Source organism: Ambystoma mexicanum, chromosome 7p (assembly GCF_040938575.1).
Source record: "Ambystoma mexicanum isolate Mex_15411 chromosome 7p, UKY_AmexF1_1, whole genome shotgun sequence".
NCBI classification, from domain to species: domain Eukaryota; kingdom Metazoa; phylum Chordata; class Amphibia; order Caudata; family Ambystomatidae; genus Ambystoma; species Ambystoma mexicanum.
The window spans coordinates 858,534,402-858,555,408 of record NC_090939.1 but is presented as its reverse complement, the minus strand read 5'-3'; the positions used below and the strand labels follow the sequence as shown (position 1 = coordinate 858,555,408).

At 47.4% G+C, this 21,007-nt stretch overlaps 1 protein-coding gene across 6 annotated transcripts in view; it reads right to left on the bottom strand.

Moving 5' to 3' along the window:
• The window catches only part of GYG2 (glycogenin 2), a 358,634-nt gene extending 343,370 nt beyond the window's left edge, over positions 1 to 15,264 (bottom strand). For 2 of the 6 annotated variants that reach the window (XM_069637042.1, XM_069637043.1), the window contains exons 1-2: positions 15,102 to 15,255; positions 14,589 to 14,688 (exon numbers count right to left, since the gene is read on the bottom strand). In XM_069637042.1, coding sequence (XP_069493143.1) covers positions 14,589 to 14,595 — 7 coding nt within the window. In that variant the 5' untranslated portion in view covers positions 14,596 to 14,688; positions 15,102 to 15,255. Of the gene's footprint in view, positions 1 to 14,588; positions 14,689 to 15,101 lie in introns of all 6 variants that reach the window. The other 4 variants (XM_069637039.1, XM_069637038.1, XM_069637040.1 and 1 more) reach the window with 4 other exon arrangements.
• Positions 15,265 to 21,007: the final 5,743 nt, after the last annotated feature.

Here is a 21,007-nt window from a genome sequence, read left to right as displayed (position 1 = left end):
CCACCCACAAAGGCAGTCCAGCACCGTAATGCTAGGCAATTCTCTGAACAAGAGTACCATCAGCGACTTCATCAAGGCCTGCAAGTAGAACAAGGCAGACACAAACATTTGGTTCAGAGAAAGACAGCCAAGCGATCACTGGGCTTCCCCACAAGGCAGCCTATGAGCTGAATTAATGGGAGCGCACAAAAAGCAGATGAGTATGCAAACCCAAGCGCTTCCCAGAACAGAGAAAGTAGACTGAGTGGCAAAATAGCGGTCCGCTCTGTGAACGAACGACAAGTCGCCCAATCACAAGGTATGCTGAGCCGGGAAACCCCAGCTGGAAGTAATGTTGCAATCATGGCACTAGAAAGCACCCAGAAGTCTTGGAAAGGTGTAGTAGCCACTAGTTAGAAGAAAGGGAGAAGGAGAGTGTGTGGTGGTGCAGCGAGGAGGCTGGAGGCAAAGAGAATTTGGTGAAGGAAAGGAAGGAGAAGGGAACAAGGATAGATTCTTCCAATTAAACCTGGAGCCTTAGCTGATTCGATTCACCTGAGATGTTGAACACTGGACCTAGCTTCTGTATTAGTATCATGGAAAACCACCCATTTACAAACGTATCATACTATCAAAGGAGGATAGCTCAGGGGCAATGTGCTCGAAGACAACACGGAGCAACACAGGTTCGATCCCAGGGTCCGCGCTAAGAAACCTCTGGGTATTAAGCACATTATAAATAATTTATCATATCAAAGCGGTTCTACTCTGCAAAATACTCCTTACTATATGCCAAATTCTTTCTTGAGGGACTAAACATCTGTTTTGGTTACACAAAGCTCTAATATTACTTGGCACTGTCTGTGTACGTCAGTTTGGGAACGATTACTCAGCCTTCCTTTTCTATTACTCGTCACTGCAAACTGAAACACCAGGAGATAAGTGATTGGGAGTACAAGGCTAACAGTGACTGGTCAATTCGGGCAGTCAGATCCTGTATGTTAACGCCCCCATCATTTTTCCCGAATGGCATATCCAAATTGGGACACATAATAAACGAAAAAAGTATAAAACCACTATTCGACATCATATCCAAGCACACAACAACCAGAGAAGACACAGAAGTATGTACAACTCAGGCATGCAACCTGGAAGCAGATTCCTGCCCACGACGGGGTCCCTGAGCAGTCCACCTTTGAGGGTAAGGTCTATCCAGCGGAGACTGGACCGCATCCCGGTTTCGGGCTCTTTCCAGAGGTATTTCTTCTATCATGCACGATGAACAAGATGGGAGCGGGACACGGGCAACCTGCGCGACCTTGACCGGCGAGAGTCACTTCACATGCTAAGGGGGGGGGCGGTTGCAATCATTGGCAGTTGGCAGGCAGAGGCCAATTCAGTTCCAATATCTGCGCCAGGATCAGTATTCTAGAGACAGGTTACGTAAGGTCGACAGGTCTGCTTCGCCGCGTGCCAAAGGTGTACGGCAGAGCTTGGCCATGCCTACCACATGATAGGGCTTTGCCTGAAATGCAGAGCTGTTGGTTAGAGGTGCTATTCCTTTCCCTCACAGGTAGTGGATGCAGAGGAGTGACACGATCGCAAACTGGCTGGAGTGGGTGTACGGGCAGGCCTTGAAAGCTAGACGCGTACAAACACTACTGGCACTAGCCAACGTGCTGGCAAAAAGAGATGTTGCAACGAAATGGGTGGAGCCACTGAACCACACATTGGGTCTATAGTGTTGAGGAATTGAAAAAGTGTATGGAAATAGAAATAAAAGAGTATATTAGAACGGCGGGCTGGATGAGAGAGGAGGCGGGACTACCAGGGTCCCTAATTCAGGCACTATAACGCAGAGGCGTTGCTCGGGGGGGCTGAGGGCGCTATAGCCCCGGGTCTTTTGGTTGTAGCCCCGGATAGAAGCTCAGGGACTACAACCTAAAGGCTATAGCTAGCCCGAGTCCCGACATTAGCATAGCCCCGGATCTTTTCCAGACCTAGCAACACCCCTGCTATAACGGTTCCTCCAGTTTGAGGAGTTCAGATGTCAAGAGAAGGGGGAGGCAGAGAAGTCCACCGATGCGGCCATTACCTCGGACTTCCGAATCCTTTTGTTCGATTATTGTTGTTATTTTTCCTGGAATTGGGCATTACTGTCTACTTCACTGCTGTCCACGGGAAGGGATAGGAGGACATATGGCAAGGTACATAAATCCCTGTGTTATTCTGCTGGCTGTTATTGCACTGTTTGCTCACAAAGAAGCTGTTTTTTATATGCGTTATCAGTATAAAAAGGACATTAATGCTGCCCCGGTGTTTTTGGTAGGGGTTTGCCGAGCACAGACCAACACAACTCGTCTGTATGGAGAGGAGTCAAAAAACAGCCTTTCAACACCATTGAATTTCAGTACAAGCCTTTTCGTCCGCCAAACGTATGAAGCCCCCTAACTGTCAGCGCAGGCCTGCTCAGGCCCAGCTCTACCTGCCGCTGGTTTCCATCGACCAACTTGGGCCCGGCTGTGTCGGGAGGATAGCTCAGTGGCAAGGTGCTCGCCTTGGAAGCAAAACGACATGGAGCAACGCAGGTCGATTCCCCGGGTCCGCGCTTAGAAACCTCTGGGTATTAAGCGCGTTATAAATAACCTTTCATATCATATCATGACAAGTCCAGGAAGGCAGCGAGCAAATGACCTCTTCTACTGCGCCCATTCTTCTCAACCATTCATTTGTTTGCTATACAATGGTCTGAGGTCAAATAACCGCGTTGGACCCCAGCCTGGGCCTTAGGGGCGGTCTCCCTATTTGCCATTTCTGTCGTTTAAGCTGCTCGTCAGTTCAGGCTGATTGTAAAGTAGAACGACATGTCCACTTCATTCCTGCAGGGGAAGAAAACACTTCCGCGCTGCTAATAGTAGCGACGTCACAACATGCTTTGTTCACCTACGAATAATGAGCGCCGTAATAAACTGTACGAGTAAGGACCATTGCAGCCTTACCTTCAACTGTTTATGAGACTGTCCTTGGCTATCCACTTTCAGCAGTGTTGTAATTATGTGTGAAGGTATGCTATATGAGACTACAGCCCGTTGTAAACACAGTGTGGTGCAGCACCACACAGCCACACAGCCACACAGCGCCATGATACCAAACCTGTAGAGGAATGGCACTTCACAATACCCAAGTAACAAAACACCACACCGAGGTTTGGGAAAGGAGCTCTAGGCTACTGCACCTCTTGCTGAAGAGAAGGGTTATTCAAGAGGAGCCCAAAACCCTGACAGGCAAATCCAGACGCATGAAAACACAGACAATAAATAAACGGAAACATCCCCAGCCAAAAAGAATTGCACTAGAGCAGGGTAGATTAAAAAAATGGGAGAGAAAAATGGCCGCTAAGGCAGCAGTCTAACCACCGGGATCAGAAAAGGGAATTCCCGCTTTCTTGACCATGTTGAGCCATACCTCTGCAACTCAGGAGGCAGCAAGCTCAGCCCTAAAGACTTCATGCATACTGAGCCATTGAAATCGGCCCTGCATCCTTCAACTGGCCATTGACCATAAAATAAGGTTTTAGTAACCAGGTAACCATTTACAATGCTATGGAAGGGAAAGATCTGCTGCGGCAAGAGCTACATAACAACACATGAATTGGTCCTCATTACAAGTATGGCGGTAAGGAAACAACGGCGCTGGTATCGCTACCGGCACCGTTGCTACCGTACTGCCATACAATGGGGGTCATTACGAGGTTGGAGGTAAGGAGGAAAAGGCATCGCTTACCGCTCCGCACGATTATGACACGCCAACCCGCTATTAGTGGCACCGTAATGAACGGTGCCGCTAATAGCGGAAGGTGCGCGGGCACGCGACCCTTCATGCCGGCAATACCGGCATGGCGTAAACAGGGGAACATCACAAGGCAGGCAGACATGCAAATAACGGCCTACTGAAGCCCGAAAAGTACCTTACCGGCATGGAGCAAACACCGGCATCGCGGACCACCCGTAAACGGCCATGTGCAGTGTTCCCAACTGCCACAGGTGCACACAATCAGCACAGGTGGAGGCAATATAGACTGCCTGAGTGTGGGAAGGGGTGGGGTGTGCTCCTTTTGTGCTGGCCCACACACCAAAATGATTAGAATACTACTAGCAATGCTAGAGCTGGAGGACATGATTGCTGTGGAACTGCTGCAACAACAACAACAGGCGGCTGCAACAGAGGAGACGCAGGAGGAGAAGGAGGGTGAGGCAGGCCCAGCATGCCCCATCAGTGCAGCCATTGGTACCACGCAGGCAGCCCCCAATCCCTCGCATCAGAGCCAGTCCATTCAACCTAACCCCTAAGCAGATCCACACCCTGTACCGTCTGGACCGGGACACCATCACCACCATTGTGGACATGATACATGACATTGTCAGCCTGATAGAAAAACGCACGCCACCCCTACTGAAGGTAGTGTCTGTGCTCCACTTCCTGGGCACAGGCACCTACCAGCACACAGTGGGGCATATGCATGGCATATCACAACCATTATTCTCACGTACGCTGAACCAAGTGCTTGATGCCCTCCTGAAGTACACGGGCGACCACATTTACCTACCACGGACAGCCCAGGAGATCTCCAACACCAAAGTTAGTTTCCACTAGGCCGGCACCATCGACTGCACCCATGTGGAATTGGTGGTTCCACATGCCATAGAGGCAGTGTACCGCAACCGTAAGTTATACCACTCCATCAAAGTGCAAATGGTATGTGACTCAAACAAGATCATCACACATTGTTGTGCCAGATTCCCCGATCAACCCATGATTCAATGGTCATGCGGAACTCCACAATACCACGCTACATAGAGCGACATGCAGGGCAGAGATCCTGGCTTCTCGTGAGTTGCATGTTAGGCTCATGGAAATGCGATGTGGGTAGGTGATTGGGGGGAGAGATGCATACTTCACCTGGCTGAGATGGGGGGGAATGCATACTTCAACTAGCCGAGATGGGGGGGGAGAGATGCATACTTCACCTGGCTGAGAGTGCCTGAGAGAATGGACCATGCTCATAACCCAAAGCAGGCCAGACTCGACCGGACACCTGACCCCAAAATGCAAGACGTAAGCTGCCCTACCATGAAAATGATGCAGTGTTACAACCATCCCATAACCATAAACATGTGCACTGTACATAATCAGACTGTATCCCTCGCAACACAATGCAGCTACAAGCAATTAGTATGGCCAATGCACAGCACCAAATACCATCAACAGAAAGGACAGTCCTCCATTACTGCGTACAAAGGAGTCACATGAGGGCCAAATACATTAAAACATCACTACACTAACACAGAAGTACACCAAAACTGTATGTCACCATTTGTCGTGCATAGTGAGAGCATCATGAGGCTGCCATCAACAGTGACAGGATGTGAGCATAGAAATGACTGCACATCAGCCAGATCATGGGAACAACCAGCACCAGCGTGGACTAACACAGTGCATGATCACTCACAAGGAATAGGACCCCCCCCTGCGCCCATTAGACGATGGCACGCACACCTGTCCATAGGAGGAGTACACACATAGCAGTCACATCGTGTGTCTCTATTCATGCATGGATATGTGGTAGCAAACAGGAAATAAATGCATGTGTCATTGATACAGGTTCATATAATGTGATGACTTACACATATACATTGTTGCCCACATGCAGGTGATGCAGGCTATCCCTTGAAGAGGTGGCTCCTTACCCCAATCCGGAACCCGCAGAACATGCACGAGGAGGACTACAATCGTGCGCATACACATACCCGTGTGGTGATTGAGCAGACATTTGGCCTCTTGAAGGCACGGTTTCGCTACCTCAGCAGGTCTGGTGGGGCACTCCTGTACGGCCATGAGAAGGTGGGCAAGATCGTCATGGCATGTGTCATGCTACACAATATGTGCATCAGACAGAATGTGCCTCTGCCCCCTGATGCTGAACTGCCAGAACCTGACGATGAGGACGAGGGGGGTGGAGATGGTGCTGCACTTCAGGGAGGCAGCGATGCACAGGAGGGACGTGACATGCGCTTGACTCTGATTAACCAATGTTTCTAGCACACATGGATGGGGGGTGTGACATGGAGGTGGCACTCAGGGCACTGGGTGTGTCATGGACACGTACACTGTAGACTTTTCACCAATAAAGCGCACATACACAATAAGCAATGTCCACACATGTGAATTATGATTTTCCAACAGGTATATTAAATAAACATAACAAAGTGCACAAGCCCTCCACCCCACACACCCTCGCTCCCTCCTCCTCAACTCCCCCACACACCCTCTCCGCCTCCCCCCTCAACTCCCCCACACACCCTCTCCCCCTTCCCCCTAAACTTCCCCACACACCCTCTCCCCCTTCCCTCCTCAACTCCCCCACACACCCTCTCCCCTCTCCCCCCTAAACTTCCCCACACATGGTGTGCACTTGCATGCACTGTAAGTCAACATGAGTTCAGGATGCCTGCCAGAGCCTACACCCCTTCTCCTCTTCCGGCATCAGGTGGACCCTTGGCCGACCTGCGCAGGTTCCGTCCAGACCTACGCACGGGGCTGGTCCTCGTGGAGCTAGCATTCGACGATGTGGCAGGTTGTTCGGCCACCTGTGCCGGAGCCATGGCCTGCATTGCTGCCACCATTTGTGAGAGTACCTGCCTCATCACTGCCAATTCGCTACAAATTTCTTTGGAGCTTGTCTCAATAGCAGATCTGATGGAAGAGGCGCATTCCCTCATCTCATCCCTTGCATGTCCCCATTCTGTGATATGCTGGGTTAACAGCCCTGCCAGCTCATCCTGCCGCTGTTGAATCGCCCTCACCCCCTCTTGGCTGATTGGGACACTGGTGGAGCTATGATGTGCCACTGCCATCGTTGGTTCCACAGGCAGGCTTTGTGCGGGGTTGAAACTGGTGGCCCATGACTCCCCAGGAGACAGCTCTTGCCTGTTGATGTTGTCAATGCTGGTTGGTGAGAGTTGTGGCGAATGCAGTGGCGCAGTAGCGGCAGTTGTGCCTTGTGTGAGACTTTCAGCCTCATCGTCGGACACGGCTGCTGTGGCAGCTGTCTCCCCAACAATACTGCTGGCACCCGAAACAGTGCCTTCAGCCACTGGCTCCTGGGTGTTGGTGGCTGGTGTGGGTGCTGTGGTGTTGGCAGTAATGGAAATTGGTGGTGGAGGTACTGGGGTTGTTTTGCCCTTGCGCAAAACTGCAGCTTGCCCTCTTCCCCTTGATGTAGAGGGCCAGTCTGGTCCCTCCATGCGCCTGGCCTTCTTGTGGGGCGTTGCGACATCCTCCCTGGTGTCCTGCTCATCAGTGTCTGATTGCGTGCCTGTGGGGGAGCAAGAGAGGGAGGGCATTAGTGATGGGTCAACGTGCATCAGGCATGCATTGGGTTTGCTGTTTCTCTATGGAATGGCAGGAGATTAGGGTATTGGCATACAGGTTGCTTGGCTTTTGGGTGGGTAATGAAGGGATGTGTCTGGGAAGAGACATATATGGGGTGCATCATGCATGTGGACGAGTTGGTGCTGTGCAAAGCCTCTAGGTAGTCTTGCAAAAATGTGTCTGGTGGACCCTGCCTTCCATCATTGCACTGTCAGTTCAGGGGGACATCATTGTTTAGTACTTTAGAGTGTTTGTTTTGTGACACCTACCTGCATCTGCTGAAGACGGGGCTCCTCGCTCCATGTCACCCACTCCTTCTATGGCCTCCATCCCTATAGTGCTTGCGCAGGTCTCCTCCCATGGTTGCAACTTGATGGGGGAGTCCGCACCACCAACGGTAGCCATCCTCTGTTTCCGGTTGACCGCGAGGATGTTGCGCAGGTCGTCCCAGCGCTTCCGGACATCTTTTGGTGTGCGCGGGGTGGTGCCAACGGCACTCACCTTCTGCGCCACCTCCGCCCATATGGCCTTCTTGCGCAGCAATGAGGGTCGGGACACGTTGTTAGAGAAAACCACCTCTGCATGTTCCTGCAGCGTCTCGGCGAGCATGTTTAGCTCCTCCTGTGAGAAGCGGTACTTGCGCAGGCGGTCTGTGCTTTTTTAGAGATTTTGGCATTCTTAGATGCTGCAGGTTATAGTACAGGTGCGGAAGAGGTGTGGTCGGGGTTGGGGTCCTGGTTACAGAGTATGGCAATGGATTGTGTTTTTAAAGATGGCCGCCGTGCTCTTTCCCGTTCCTGTGCGATGACGCTAGTTCCGATTCCGCTCATTAGCGGTCACCGCTAATAGCGGTCACCGCTAATAGAGATGGCTTGGATGGCGGTGGAGCTATCTACGCTTCGCGCAATGCCGGTAAGCGCGATTTTTTGCCCTTTACCGGCATGGCGGTAAGGTCGTTACCGGCATGGCGCAAAGCTCGTACCTGCCAAGTCGTAATAGGCCGCTTTTAGCAGTCTATTACCAGCACGGACACAGTATTTGCTCCATGCCGGTAATGACCGGTACTTACCTCCAACCTCGAAATGACCAATGAGTTGTGCTCGTGGGTCTCGCGCTGCCCGCCAGGTGCGACCTGGCGGGCAGTGCGGCACCCGTGAATACAACTCGTGGATGCACCGGCACCAGTATGAACGGTGCCGGTGCATCCGAGCTCCCCATTCCCATTCAGCCCTATGGGCCCGAATGGGGTTGGGGAGTCCCTTATTGCCGTCACCCGCGAATGGGCAATTACCGGGTCCGCTGACCTCGGCATGAACCGTTAATTGCCCATTCGTGGGTGCCGGTAAAATCACGGGTCCGTTAGTAGCCGTGCCTTTGTTACAGGCACGGCTACCGCCAGACCCGTAATGAGGCCCATTTTCATTGTCTGATTTGATCACCGTGAACTGCTATGCAATTACAGCTCTTCTGCTCTTGACTCATGCTTTGAGGTGTGCTGATGCTGGCACCGTTCGTGTATGCGTCAAGCCGATTTGCGCAGTTTTGGTCGGGCCAGGCTCCTTAATAGCTAGAGTAGATGGGGGAGTTAATCATTCTAATTATGGTAGATTTGGGTGGGGAGGGGGGATCCTGCTGCGACAGAAATTCAGTGAGCTTGGTGTGACTAGGTTCAAAAGCAAATGCTCTGTCACATTGTGTGCAGGCTTAGAGTATACCCACTACTCTCTTGAATTAAATACCACAATAAAACCGGACATTTACCAAAAACGGCCGCGAGGAGATCTCTTCAGTTATACTCAGGCACCGGGATTTTACCCAGTAAAGAACCACTGTATAAGAATACATTCTGCAACTTCCAAGACTCTTTATTTTGTCTCAACTTTGGTAAATGTCTGGTTTTGAAAAAGGCCAAGGGCCGAAACACGTGTCAACCAATGGACAAAATAACCATTAAAACGTTTCGATCTGGCGCAATCTGTGTGGTGGCATTTTATAGTGGTGGGAGTTAGTCTTTCTTCCTTTGCACGGAGAGGTTTACTCTACAGTAGTTCTAAAAAATGCAGGATGTGACGCCTTTTCATGAACTGACAAATATTCAAGACATGTGTTGGGCTAATTTGCATACCCATAATGCATTGCTCATTGATTCTGAACTAGAGGTGAACTTCCAGAGATGGCTGCTGGGTGGCGCTCCGATCAGTGGTTCTTATCGCTAAAAGGTTTATTCCACTCACATTTTAGGTACACTGTTTTGTAAATGATTCAAACCCACCTTAACATTGATGGTTTAGCTAAGGATTTGAAGGCAAGGCATAACAATTCATCAACTTTGAAAACTACCATAGACATTGCAACGAAAGTGAAGTTGCAGCATATATTTTGGATGGCTTTCAGAAATGACACTTAGGGCCTGATTCAGAGAGGTGTTTTATAATGGTGCAATCCCATAGGAAAACGTTCTGTGAATCAGGTCATGCAGGCCTGATTCATGGAACATTTAGCCAACAGACACCAAAGCCAACAAACAACAAAGTCAACAAACACCAAATGCACTGGAAAGTGTACTTTTGCAGTGCAAAGTCACTTTGCACCACGCTAAAATTTCCATGAATCGGGCCCCCTGATTTACAGAGTGGTGCAAAGTGTATTTTTAAGAGCAAAATCACTTTGCACTGAAAAAGTGTTCTTTGCTCCGTCCATTTAGAGCGGTGCAAAGAGTACTTTTTCAATGCAAACTGAAACTGAGCAGCCATACTACATCCACTCATCACACTGCATACGGCCACTAGAATACAAGTTCAGCTTGACCATCAAGGGTCCGTAACTGAAGAGATCATGACAAACAGGAGGGTTAAGCAAGACTTCCCACTGGCCCCGGCGCTTTTTCTAAGCTTTATAGGTGACTATAAGGAAACAGAGGACAAGGTCAGAGCTTTTCCGCCACATCTTGGAAACATAAAAATATCAAGAATTCTATATGCAGATGATGTTATCCTTGTTGATCAAACAGCTATAGGGCTACAGCGTCAGTTTAACAACTTCGATGAATACAACTCAGAAAATTGTCTTGAAATCAACAAGTCTAAAACCAAAATTCTATTCTTTGGAAAGGGGAGAGAAAAAAGCGACACCTTTGCCTGGAACCTAGAGGGCGAACGTATTGAGAAGGTCACCGAGTTTAAATACTTATGCATTAAGATCAATAATTCTCCACACGAAAACGCAATGCAAAAATTACCTGCTGACCAAAATAAAGAGCCTAACCTCACAGGCAAAAGCAATAGACAGGAAGTTTGGTCGCTTCTCTTTAACTCCCATCGTGGACTATTACAAAGCTAAGGTCGTTCCTTCACTCCTCTATGGTGCTGAAGCCATGCCAAGGATACCCACAAAAACCTGGCTTAAACTAGAAAGCCACTACTGGAGGGAAGTTCTGAATTTACCCAGTTCCACGCCAATGGTCTTAAGACGAGAATTGAGCCAGCTCTCACTATTATCGATAGTGGAAAGAAACACCATGATGCTGTTTAGGAAGCTTTTGTTGGAAAACCGCCCGAAGCTACTTGAAGCTGTAAACAACGAGGCCGAGGGAAGCCGATGTATGGCCCTAAACCAATGGTATGAAGATCAAGAAACTAAACTGAAATTGATTCAGTGTTCCAAAAAAGAGCTAAGTGAGAACCCTATGAAAATTCAGAAAAAACTAAATGAATTTGACTAGGCTAGCACCTGCGATCAAACTGCATCATATAAATTGGTCTCGCATTTGCCGCCCACGAATCACAAACTTCATGTTCTTCAACCATTTGTTGGAAAATATCCTAATCAGAAGATGAGGAGTACTTTAAGAGCTTGCCTCAACTTGTTACATACCAATGAAATTCTGAAGATACGTGGTATTGCAATCTCAAACAAATGCAGATTCTGTAAAGACCCTTCTGTAGTCAAAACATTGAGGCACCTCCTCCTAACATGTCCAGGAGTCGAAACGAACAGAAAACCGTACCTGAAGCCTGTTCTAGCTACAGCTCACATCTTTGATGAAGAGGTCTGGTGGTCAAGACTAATTGGGGGTGGATGAAGAACCTGGCTAACGGCCACAGTGAAAATTCTGGATCTGATTCTATCAACGATAGACAAAGAAAAATAGATAAACAGTCAATGGATCTGATGGCCAACGAAACACAAATAAATCTTTTAAAAACCCTAGAGTTAAATAAAGTATTTTAAAATAAATACACTTTGCACCGCTCTGCGAATCAGCGTGCAGCCTAAAAAATTCCATGAATGAATCAGGCCATTAATCTTAATCGTGTCAGTTGGCGGTTCTTCTTAGGCCACCAGGCGAGCATATGAAGCAAGGCTGCGTAGTGGGTTGAAGCTGGCAAGAGATACGGATGAAATGTTTGGCGCCTGCACAATGTCGCAAAAGCATGGAATGCAGTAAGGTCACTGACTGAGTTCAACCGGTAAAAAAAGCGAAAGTGGCAGCGTGACAGAGTGATAAGGCGCTACCTTCCAACATACAGTACTGGCCAGGTCCTCCCTCAGCCAAGGACAGGGCGGCAAAGGCCTTCTGAACTTTGGCCCAGACATGCCTGACGCACTGCGTGACGTTGCTCGAGCGCTCGGAGGCAGCGTCCGCGCAGAATTGCTGCACCATTTTTTTTTTAACTGATAGAAAATGAGCGTTTCTCGAAAGAAACATGAAACTGCAGAAACCTTTGTCTCGCAATAATAAGAGAACCACTTTGCATAAACAATAAAGACATGAACTTCTATACACGTGACACAAGAGAAAGAAAATATTAAAGTGCTATCAGTACCTTAAATGTCCTAGACGATTTTACTAAATGTTCTTAATGTGAAACCATCTAAAAAGGATGATGTCGCTTGAAGGGTTATGCTAACCCGTGTGACGTCGTTGGAAATACTGTTGCAATACTGGCGAGTGCGAGAATTTGTATCAATCATAACCGCTGGCACTGGTCTGGGCAACCCTTAAAACATCCATTGTTTTTCAGAATGCCACGGAATTACAGAGGGGTATACCTAAATGTGCGTCCCGGTGTCACTGTGCTCATGTTCCAAACCTACAGGCCATGTACACCCAATGAGGCTGAAGAGTGCACAAGGAAGCACATGGCACGCCCCGAAGGCGCTTCAGGTGCCAACGCATATCAGGGCTGAGGCCCTCAACACCCCCGCCTGTTGCCTCAGTAAGGGGGCACAGGAAAGGGAAGTGGGGCCATAAAGTATGGCCCCTATATCTAGTACCTGGGCAGGGGGAGCGGTCTCTTTGCACCTTCACTCCCGCTGCAGCAGGATCATCATTGTCAGAAGGATTTTCATTGAGGCGGTTTGTGGAGATTACCTTAAGGGAGGTCCATCGGCCCTGCTTCGGTGGTGTACCTTGAGGGCAGTCCATCGGCCCTGCTTCGGTGGTGTACCTTGAGGGCAGTCCATCGGCCCGGTGTGACTGGTGTATCACAGAGGAGGGCGTCTGGGATCAGCGGATCACAGCCACAAGCGAGCAGCAGACGGACCGCACCGGCATGGGCGAGGCCAAGAGATGAGCAGGTTGCGAGCTGGCGACTGTGGAGCCTGGGGGTTGTGGCACCAGTGAATGCAATAGAAGCACTGTTAAGTCCTCCCCACTGTGCACCGCCCGCCACAACGCACATTCAGAACGGGGAGCCTCCAAGGCATACATGTGGGGGTGATCGAGCAGTGCCAAAACTAATCTGATGGTGGAGGGAGAATCAAGAGTAAATGGCCTCCTGTTAGCCTAGCACGGTGGGGGGCAGCATGTAAATAGAGGAAGGGCAGCTCCTCCCCCTAACCCCCCCTCCTGGTCATCAGCGTCCAACTTGGGCTGGTGGAAAACAGAAAGCATAACGGCACTCCCTGCAGCCCATCAGCGACGACTGCTAATGTGTTTCGCCCAGAGTAGGGGGGCTCTGGGAGGTTCGGGGAGTGAGACCTAAGTATGCTGGAAAATGAATGGATAAGGAAAAAGAGAGCCGACTGCAAATAAAGAAAGAGAGAAAAGGAAAAGGGGGTGCCAAGGAATAAGACTACTAAACAGAAAGGTGCTGCCGATTGTCTGGGGTAGAAAAAACTATTAAATATGTTATTGTTTGGTTTGAAGTGATAGTGTGAAATGTTAAAGAATAAAACTGGGGCCTTGTTGTGCCACAAAAGAGAAAAGCTGGTCTGGCCACCGTTATTTTTTGTTTCGTCAAGTTGAATTCTCTGTAACAGCGCCACGATAGGGCCACTGCTGCGCTTTATAAATGCAAATAAATAAATAAAGGTGGGCTACAACGGGATGGTATTGCATCTTGCCGGGTGGGGTGGGGGGCGAACAGTACCCGACTGCCTATGTTATGGGGCCACGCAGTCTCCCGGCTGCCTGTGTTTTTGGCGTGGCACCGAGCCGGATTTGCACATGGTCTTTCCCCTGGTCTAATGACATGGCAGGGTGACAAACTATGGCGCAATGCTAGTTGTGTTGCGAACGGGATTCATTCAAAACACTCCTGACATCAATCTCTCAGGGCTGCAAATTGTCACCCTTGTTGAAAGGGTGCACCAAACTACACCTCACTGATGTTGCCCAATGAGGGCGCTGCATGCCTGCTCTAGTGGCTAAAAGGTGCGGCCTGGCAGTCCCTGGCCTGGTGGGGCCAAGCCTGAATTGATTATGTGTCCCCCATTCTCTCCTTCTGTAGTAGCCCAACAGACTGCAAAACAACCGTTTGCGTGGTTTCCCAGGGCAACGACACCGTTTAGGATTGATCCAAAACGTTCCATCCCGTCGGTGCTGCGTCAGAAGAAAAGTGCGGTGTCATGTATTCGCACGCTGCATGCGCGAGTTGCGCAATTCCTATATGGGCGCAGACGCATATACCTTACCCCGCATTATTTAATCCGCCCGCTCAGGAGTTTAGGCCACAAACGGTGTCTCCAGATGGTCTGTACCATAATCTCGGGCAGCCAATTATGGAGCAGCTCATCCCTGTAAATGCAAGATTGAGCCTGTGGAATATTTCGAAAATGACCAGCGAATCCACCATATTCTTGTCCCCACACACTCATTCTCTGGTGTGGATTATTACGCGAGCAGAGTTTATTGGGAATACAGTAAAAAGCCACTGTAGGAAAGAACTACTCACCTGACATTTTAAGAGAAGGGACTGGCGGCTTTGTTGAGAAAACGTCTGCTGCCGAGGTGGGCGCCACGCTGCACACGGGTAAGTGCCCGAAGGGTCCGTGCTGCGGGGAGACAGACGGACAAACGGCATTACCCCCCCACGTACTGCACAAGCCCCCGCCCACTGCTCGCCTGCTATTCGTGGGGGCGAGCCAACCCTCCCGTGACTCAGCCTCCCGCCACACTCTGCTGGAGCGCCCTGACAGACACACGCGCGCACATACACACACCCACTCCCACTTGGCATGAGCGAGCAACGGTGAGTCGGTGACCTCCCTGCCAAGCCCTCTGCAGCGGGCGTCCAACGGCCGCCTAGACATTGGTCGCCCCCCCCATCTATAATCTTGCTGCCACCCACAGGGACCTCACGGCGCCCCCGCAGTGCCCTACGCATGCAGCAGCGTCTTCAAGAGTGCCCCCGCGCCCCCTCTGCTCCGTTTCCCAAATGCCCCAATATTATTGAAATTGGAATTACTTTGTCCGTGGGGGGGGTCAGAGTGCGCAGCTGACACTCTGGAAGGGCGTCCTCTAGTTGCCCTTGCGGGTGAGCTCTTGGGGCAGCTGCTGGTTGACAGCGTCGCCCGCTCCCCTCCCTTCCCACTGCCGCAAGTTCACGCCTCGAGTGGGCAGGGATCCGCAGGAGGAACGGCCTCTCGCACCGGGGCCGAGATTGGCAGAGGCGGAGCCCTGGCCACGCCCTCCGCCAGAGGGCCCTTCATGGGGAGGGTCTCTATCTTCACTCCTGCTCCGCCTTCCATCTCTACCACCCTCCTCCAGGACTCCTGTTAATGACTTGTCAAACAGTAACATAAACACTGAGGAGCTAAGGCTTGCTAAATTAGCCCCCTTATAGCATAGGCACAACGATGCACGTGCAATGACTAATCTCCAGGCACAATGTTTGAAACTGCTTTCTTTTCTACTGACTGGTTTCTTTTCTACTGGCTTTTGTTTTGGGATTGGTACTTTGGCCAAGTGTGGTAGCGGACAGCCACGTGTCCCACTGTTTGAAATGTGAAACTGATGTATATTTGTCGACTGTGCATCAATATTTACACTCAGTTACACGATTGTCTGATTGGCACCTGCATAATTTGCAGAATGCTTCTGCACACTGTTGACCTGGCCTTACATTATTGGTATGTTCATGTTTTGACTCACAGAACTGCCAGTCGATATTATGGTTTTTAAAAAAAAAATCTAATCGCACTCAAAAATGTAGTTTTAGATTGCACCATCTGACCCATTTTAAAACAAAACATCTTGGGCCAGTTTACAGAAACTTTACACCGGTGCAAGTGCAAAATTGCACGGTATTAGCACTAGGGCAAAGTTTGCCCTGTTTTTAAAAAACACTCGGCCATATAAGGAAACTATTTCATCATAGCAAGTGCAGTTTGTTATGGTATAAGCACCAGGGCAAAAATTGCCCTAGTGCAAAAAAGATACATTTTTCAATGCGTTTTTTCAGCAGGGCAAAGTGTGCCCTAGTGCTAAAAGCATTCAGTATTAGCACTAGGACAGACTTTGCACTGTTGCAAGAATGCAGTGAAAATGTATCTTTTTTGCCCAAGGGCAAGTTTTGCCTTGGTGTTTATACCGTTGCCAACTGCACTGGTGCAATCGTTTTCTAATATGTCCAAGTGTTTTCAAAACTAGGGCAAACTTTGACCTAGTGCAAATACTAGGCAATTTTGCACTTGCACCAGTGCAAAGTCTCTGTAATCTGGCCCCTTGTCTCACTAGACACCTGCCCCACTGAGTTGAGCCGCTCACATAGATCGCTCCTCCCATTCACAAAGAAAATCACGTCACACCACTTTACAAGTGCACCAGCCACCTTCGCAGCTCAAAGCGCCCATCTATATATGAAATGCTTCACTGTTTCCCTCCATCTAACACCTACCCAGTGGGCGAAGTGGGCAGCAGCGGTTGGATACGGTGCTCGTCTACTTAAAAAAAAAAAAAACATGTTTTACTGTTCCTATATTTTATATTAAAAAGAAAAAGTTCCGGAATGGTTTCGTTTTAAAATAAAAGTGTAGGAAGAAGTAGAAACCAGCACTTCCGGGCACTGCACAATATCCTGACTATCCATCGAAAATGGACAAGTTTCAATGGAAATGTACTTTTAAATGTAAAAGATAGTATTTCGATGCATTTATTTTCGTTGTATTTTTTTCAATGGATTTGCTTTTCGATGGTTGGGATTCAAGGGAAAGACCATAAAGCACACTGCACTGAACATTCTCTTAAACAGCAGGTGTGTTTGGAGGTTTGGAGTGTGGGTGTGGGAGGGGCAGTGGTCGAAATGTACGAAAAGAAGTAGTGGAACTATGTTCCCTACTTGCCAGGACCACTGGGGAGGGGGCATGGCAATGGGGTTTGTGGAGAGCGGGGGTAGGCCCGCAGGGAATATAGTACCACTGCTTCTTTGCCTACACTTCAACCACTGCACCTACCTATCCCAACACACACAATGTCTCGAGAGCCATGTTCCCAAAATAATTGGGAGCGTGGAAACTTTTGCACTTCTGTTACTACCAAATAATGATGCCAGACAGGGTCGATATTTGGATGTTAATGTATGAACATCAAATCTTATGCGCTGACACCCTTCGTACATATATAATTATTTCAGGCCCCCAGGATTGTGGTGTAAGGGGAGAGGGCAGACTACCTTCTCTCTGGAAATCTGCACTCCTCTCTGTGCTACTCCCTGCCCAAGTTGCTCTGTGCCCGCATCACACCATCACAAGATGTGATTGTGAGGCGCGGTGCGCAATGCTACATCTGATTATTCTCATTTGTAATTCCATAAAGTTCATACTGACTGAATCGTTCAGGAATGCATCTTCTATTTAAAAACATTTTTTTATTGATTTGGCTGAAACATACATTTTTTCAGCATTGTTGTACAACATATTAACAAATAAAACATAATTCATCTTTCACAAGAAAATTGAAACTATTTAAAAAATCAAAACAAAAGCCAAACACATAAAACTTACTCCATAAAATTCATAAGACACTTGTTAAAAGTTCTCTCTATGCAGATACTTTATTCCTCACCTTTTGCATATTCTGCTTCTACTACCTCTCATTTTCCAGTATCAATTCTTGCAAAAAGTTGACAATTGCATAACCCAATGTTTTGGATTCTATCTGGAGGATATTTCCCATAACATTTGCGCATCTACCTCAGTATAAGCCTCAAAATGGGTTTTGGAAAATGTGATTCTAGGGGATGTTAGAATATTACATTCTACCACAATGTGTTTTAAGGTTTCATTCATTCTTTGACAATATTGCGATAGCAGAATGGTTTGTTTCAAAGGATACCATCTTGCTGTAATCGCTCTAGTTTGCCATAAATTAAATCTAAGGCGCATTAGTCCAGAACGATGTTGAGGATTGGGTGATTTCATAAGGTAGGATTTCATTATCCAATAACGCTTTAACAAAAATTGATCTTTCTTGAAGTCCTTATATTTGAGACATTGATCTTTAGTCCTGATCCAATCATTTTTCCACAATTTTGTTTTAGCTTTCTCGGGATTGAATAGGAGCAGTTCATGCGAAATATCAGCATCGTGCAGAAGCTTATGTACCTTTGATTTCCAGCATTTGATAAACAAGTCTTCAGAATTTCTGACATATTCAGATAGAATAGCTAATAATAGCCCATTCTTACTGTCTTCAGCTATACATTTGCGATATAATGTGCACATCTTCCATTTGTTATTCCCATTTAATGATATCAGATCTAACTCATGTCTGACCATGGCAATTGGAACAGAAGGTGGCAATTTTAACATTGTCTTCCAATGTTTTCCCTACATCCTGTCCCAGTAACGGTCAGCTTTCCATTGCTTTTTTTCAGAACTGTATAGTAATATAGGCATTACTTTCTGTTTGTTATATATTAGAATAGGGCAGATTGAGAATTTGCAACATCTACCGTTAATGATACGAGCTTGTGACAAAGTTGTATTTAATTTCATTTTTAAGCTTGTGTCATAAGGCAGATCCATAGGGTGGTTGTTTACATTCAATCCTAGGTAGATGTAGTTTGACACTTTTTGCAAATTTACTTTCTCAAGTTGGCAAGTTTTCACTGAGTTCCGTTGTTTCCTGTTGCCAAATTGGATTATCTGTGTTTTTTTGTATTTATTGTAATCATATTAGCCCGAGCATATTTTTCCAAGACTTCCAGCATGTTTCTTAAACCTTTGGGTCTTTTCGAGATCAGGATGGGATCGTCTGCATAAAGTAGCCCTTTCACCACTTGTCCTCCCAATTTACGTGAATCTGTTATGATATCTGCAAACCGTGCACCCATGTCGGAGATAACAAAAAAATGGAAGAGGGCTGAAGCAAGTATGCATCCTTGCTTCAGCCCTCTTGATGTGGATATCGGAGCAGATAACATAGCATCCCGACTCAATCTTATTTGAATTACTGTGTTTTTATGGAATTCAATTAGCCATTTCAATATATTCCAAGGACAGTTGTAGTCCATCAATTTCCTAAAGAGTAGTTCCCTCGGCACAGAGTCGAAAGCAGTTTGAAAATCTATGAATGCTATATATAGCGGCTGCTTTTTTTATGGTTATGAGCTATGATGGCATTTAGAGTTAATAGATTGATGGTAGTTCCAAGGCCTACAATAAAGCCCGTCTGATACGGGTCTTGTAGATTTTCTCTTGTTAGCCATTTGTTAAAATCTCTTAGAACCATGCGTGCAAAGATTTTCCCCGGACAGTCATGTAGAGCTATGGGTCTATATGAAATAAGATCTGATCTATCCCCTTTTTTAAAGAGAGGAATTATTATTGATCTTTTCCATGATGACGGAATAGCTCTGTTGCACATGACTTGAGTGAAGATTTTGTCAAGACCATCTGGTCCGGGTGCTTGCGAGAGACTTAGTTTAGAAATGTAGTGTAATAATCAGCCTGATCGAAGGCTATTGCATGATTGCAATTGCATACTCCAGGGATTACTTGCCATCCAGGCAATGGGGTTCGATAAATACATTGATAATAATTACACCAAGATCTTTCTGGGATTGGATTTGTTTGTACCGAGGCTTGTGATTTGGAGGTTGCTTCATTTAGCAACACCCATATGTCAGCCGATGATTTGGTTGCCGTGCGTTTTAACATTTGCTCACCATCCTGTTGATATTGATGGGCTTTCCTTCCACATTACTAATTTTTGTAACTCGATTTTAGATGTTTTATTTGCAATACTCTTTCCAATAGTGGGATGTGTTTAATATCTCGGATGCTTCGTCTCCAGGCGGATTTCCTGTCCTTCACTGAGCGGTCAAATACATGATGATGTTTGTGACTACAATGTTGGATATTAGATTTAACTTGGACATATTTCTGCATAGAGGACACATAACATCTCTCTTGTTGAGCTGTGAGGGAGTTATCAAACTCAGCTAATGACGCTTCCGACCATCTTAAACGATTTCTCCCATTATTAGCTACAATCTGCCCTCTACGTAAATATTTCAATATTGTGTCATTTACTAAACTCCAGGTCCAGGCTAAGCACATTTGACTGTGATCACTCATTTCACTTATGTTTATGAGTAAGGAGTTTACCATGTTTATAAAGTCACGATTGGAGTAGATATAATCAATTGTGGCCCTTAAGGGTCCTCTTTGCCATGTGTGGTGCGCTGGGATGTCATCCTCAATGGCACTGTTGAGCATCACATAGTGTCTCTCTTCCATCAATTTGCTCCATCTTACTTCTGCTTTTTGCCGACCACCTATTTTAGACACTAGATGGAGATTTAAGTCTCCTACAATCATAACAAAATGTATATTTCGTTCCAACACTAAGTTTGCATGCATCTTCTTCTCATTGGTTTGTCTGGTACTCGTTGGGGGAACAAACATTCTCTTCTGCTGCATCTCATCCATTTCTTTCTGGTTCAATGCTTCTGTCATATTCGACTTCAAGTTCCCTCAGGCGGTAATCTGATTAGTGCCAGTGTCTCTAGTTGGCCGTTACCGTTGTCTCCGGCAGTGAGTTTCTTGCTCCTGGGTCATTCACTCTGCAATTCTCTCCCTTTCTTTTCTCCTCACTATCTGCTCTCTTATACACTATTATACTGATATTCTGCACTTGTTCCCGTTTCTCCCTTCTTATTTGGTTATAGTTTTCTGGGGTACTTTAGTGACAGTTAAAGGATTTCTGTACTTCAAAGAAGTGTCCTTGTCCTTTTGAGAATTGGGTGTGTGTCTTCACCAGCTTTCCCTCTGTCAAACAGTTATTTTTGGTGGTGTTGAACAAGTAGCTCTTTGTTCTAAATTTCTGAGGCATTTGTCCCTTGGCTTGTCTCCCCTGGATGTGTCCATG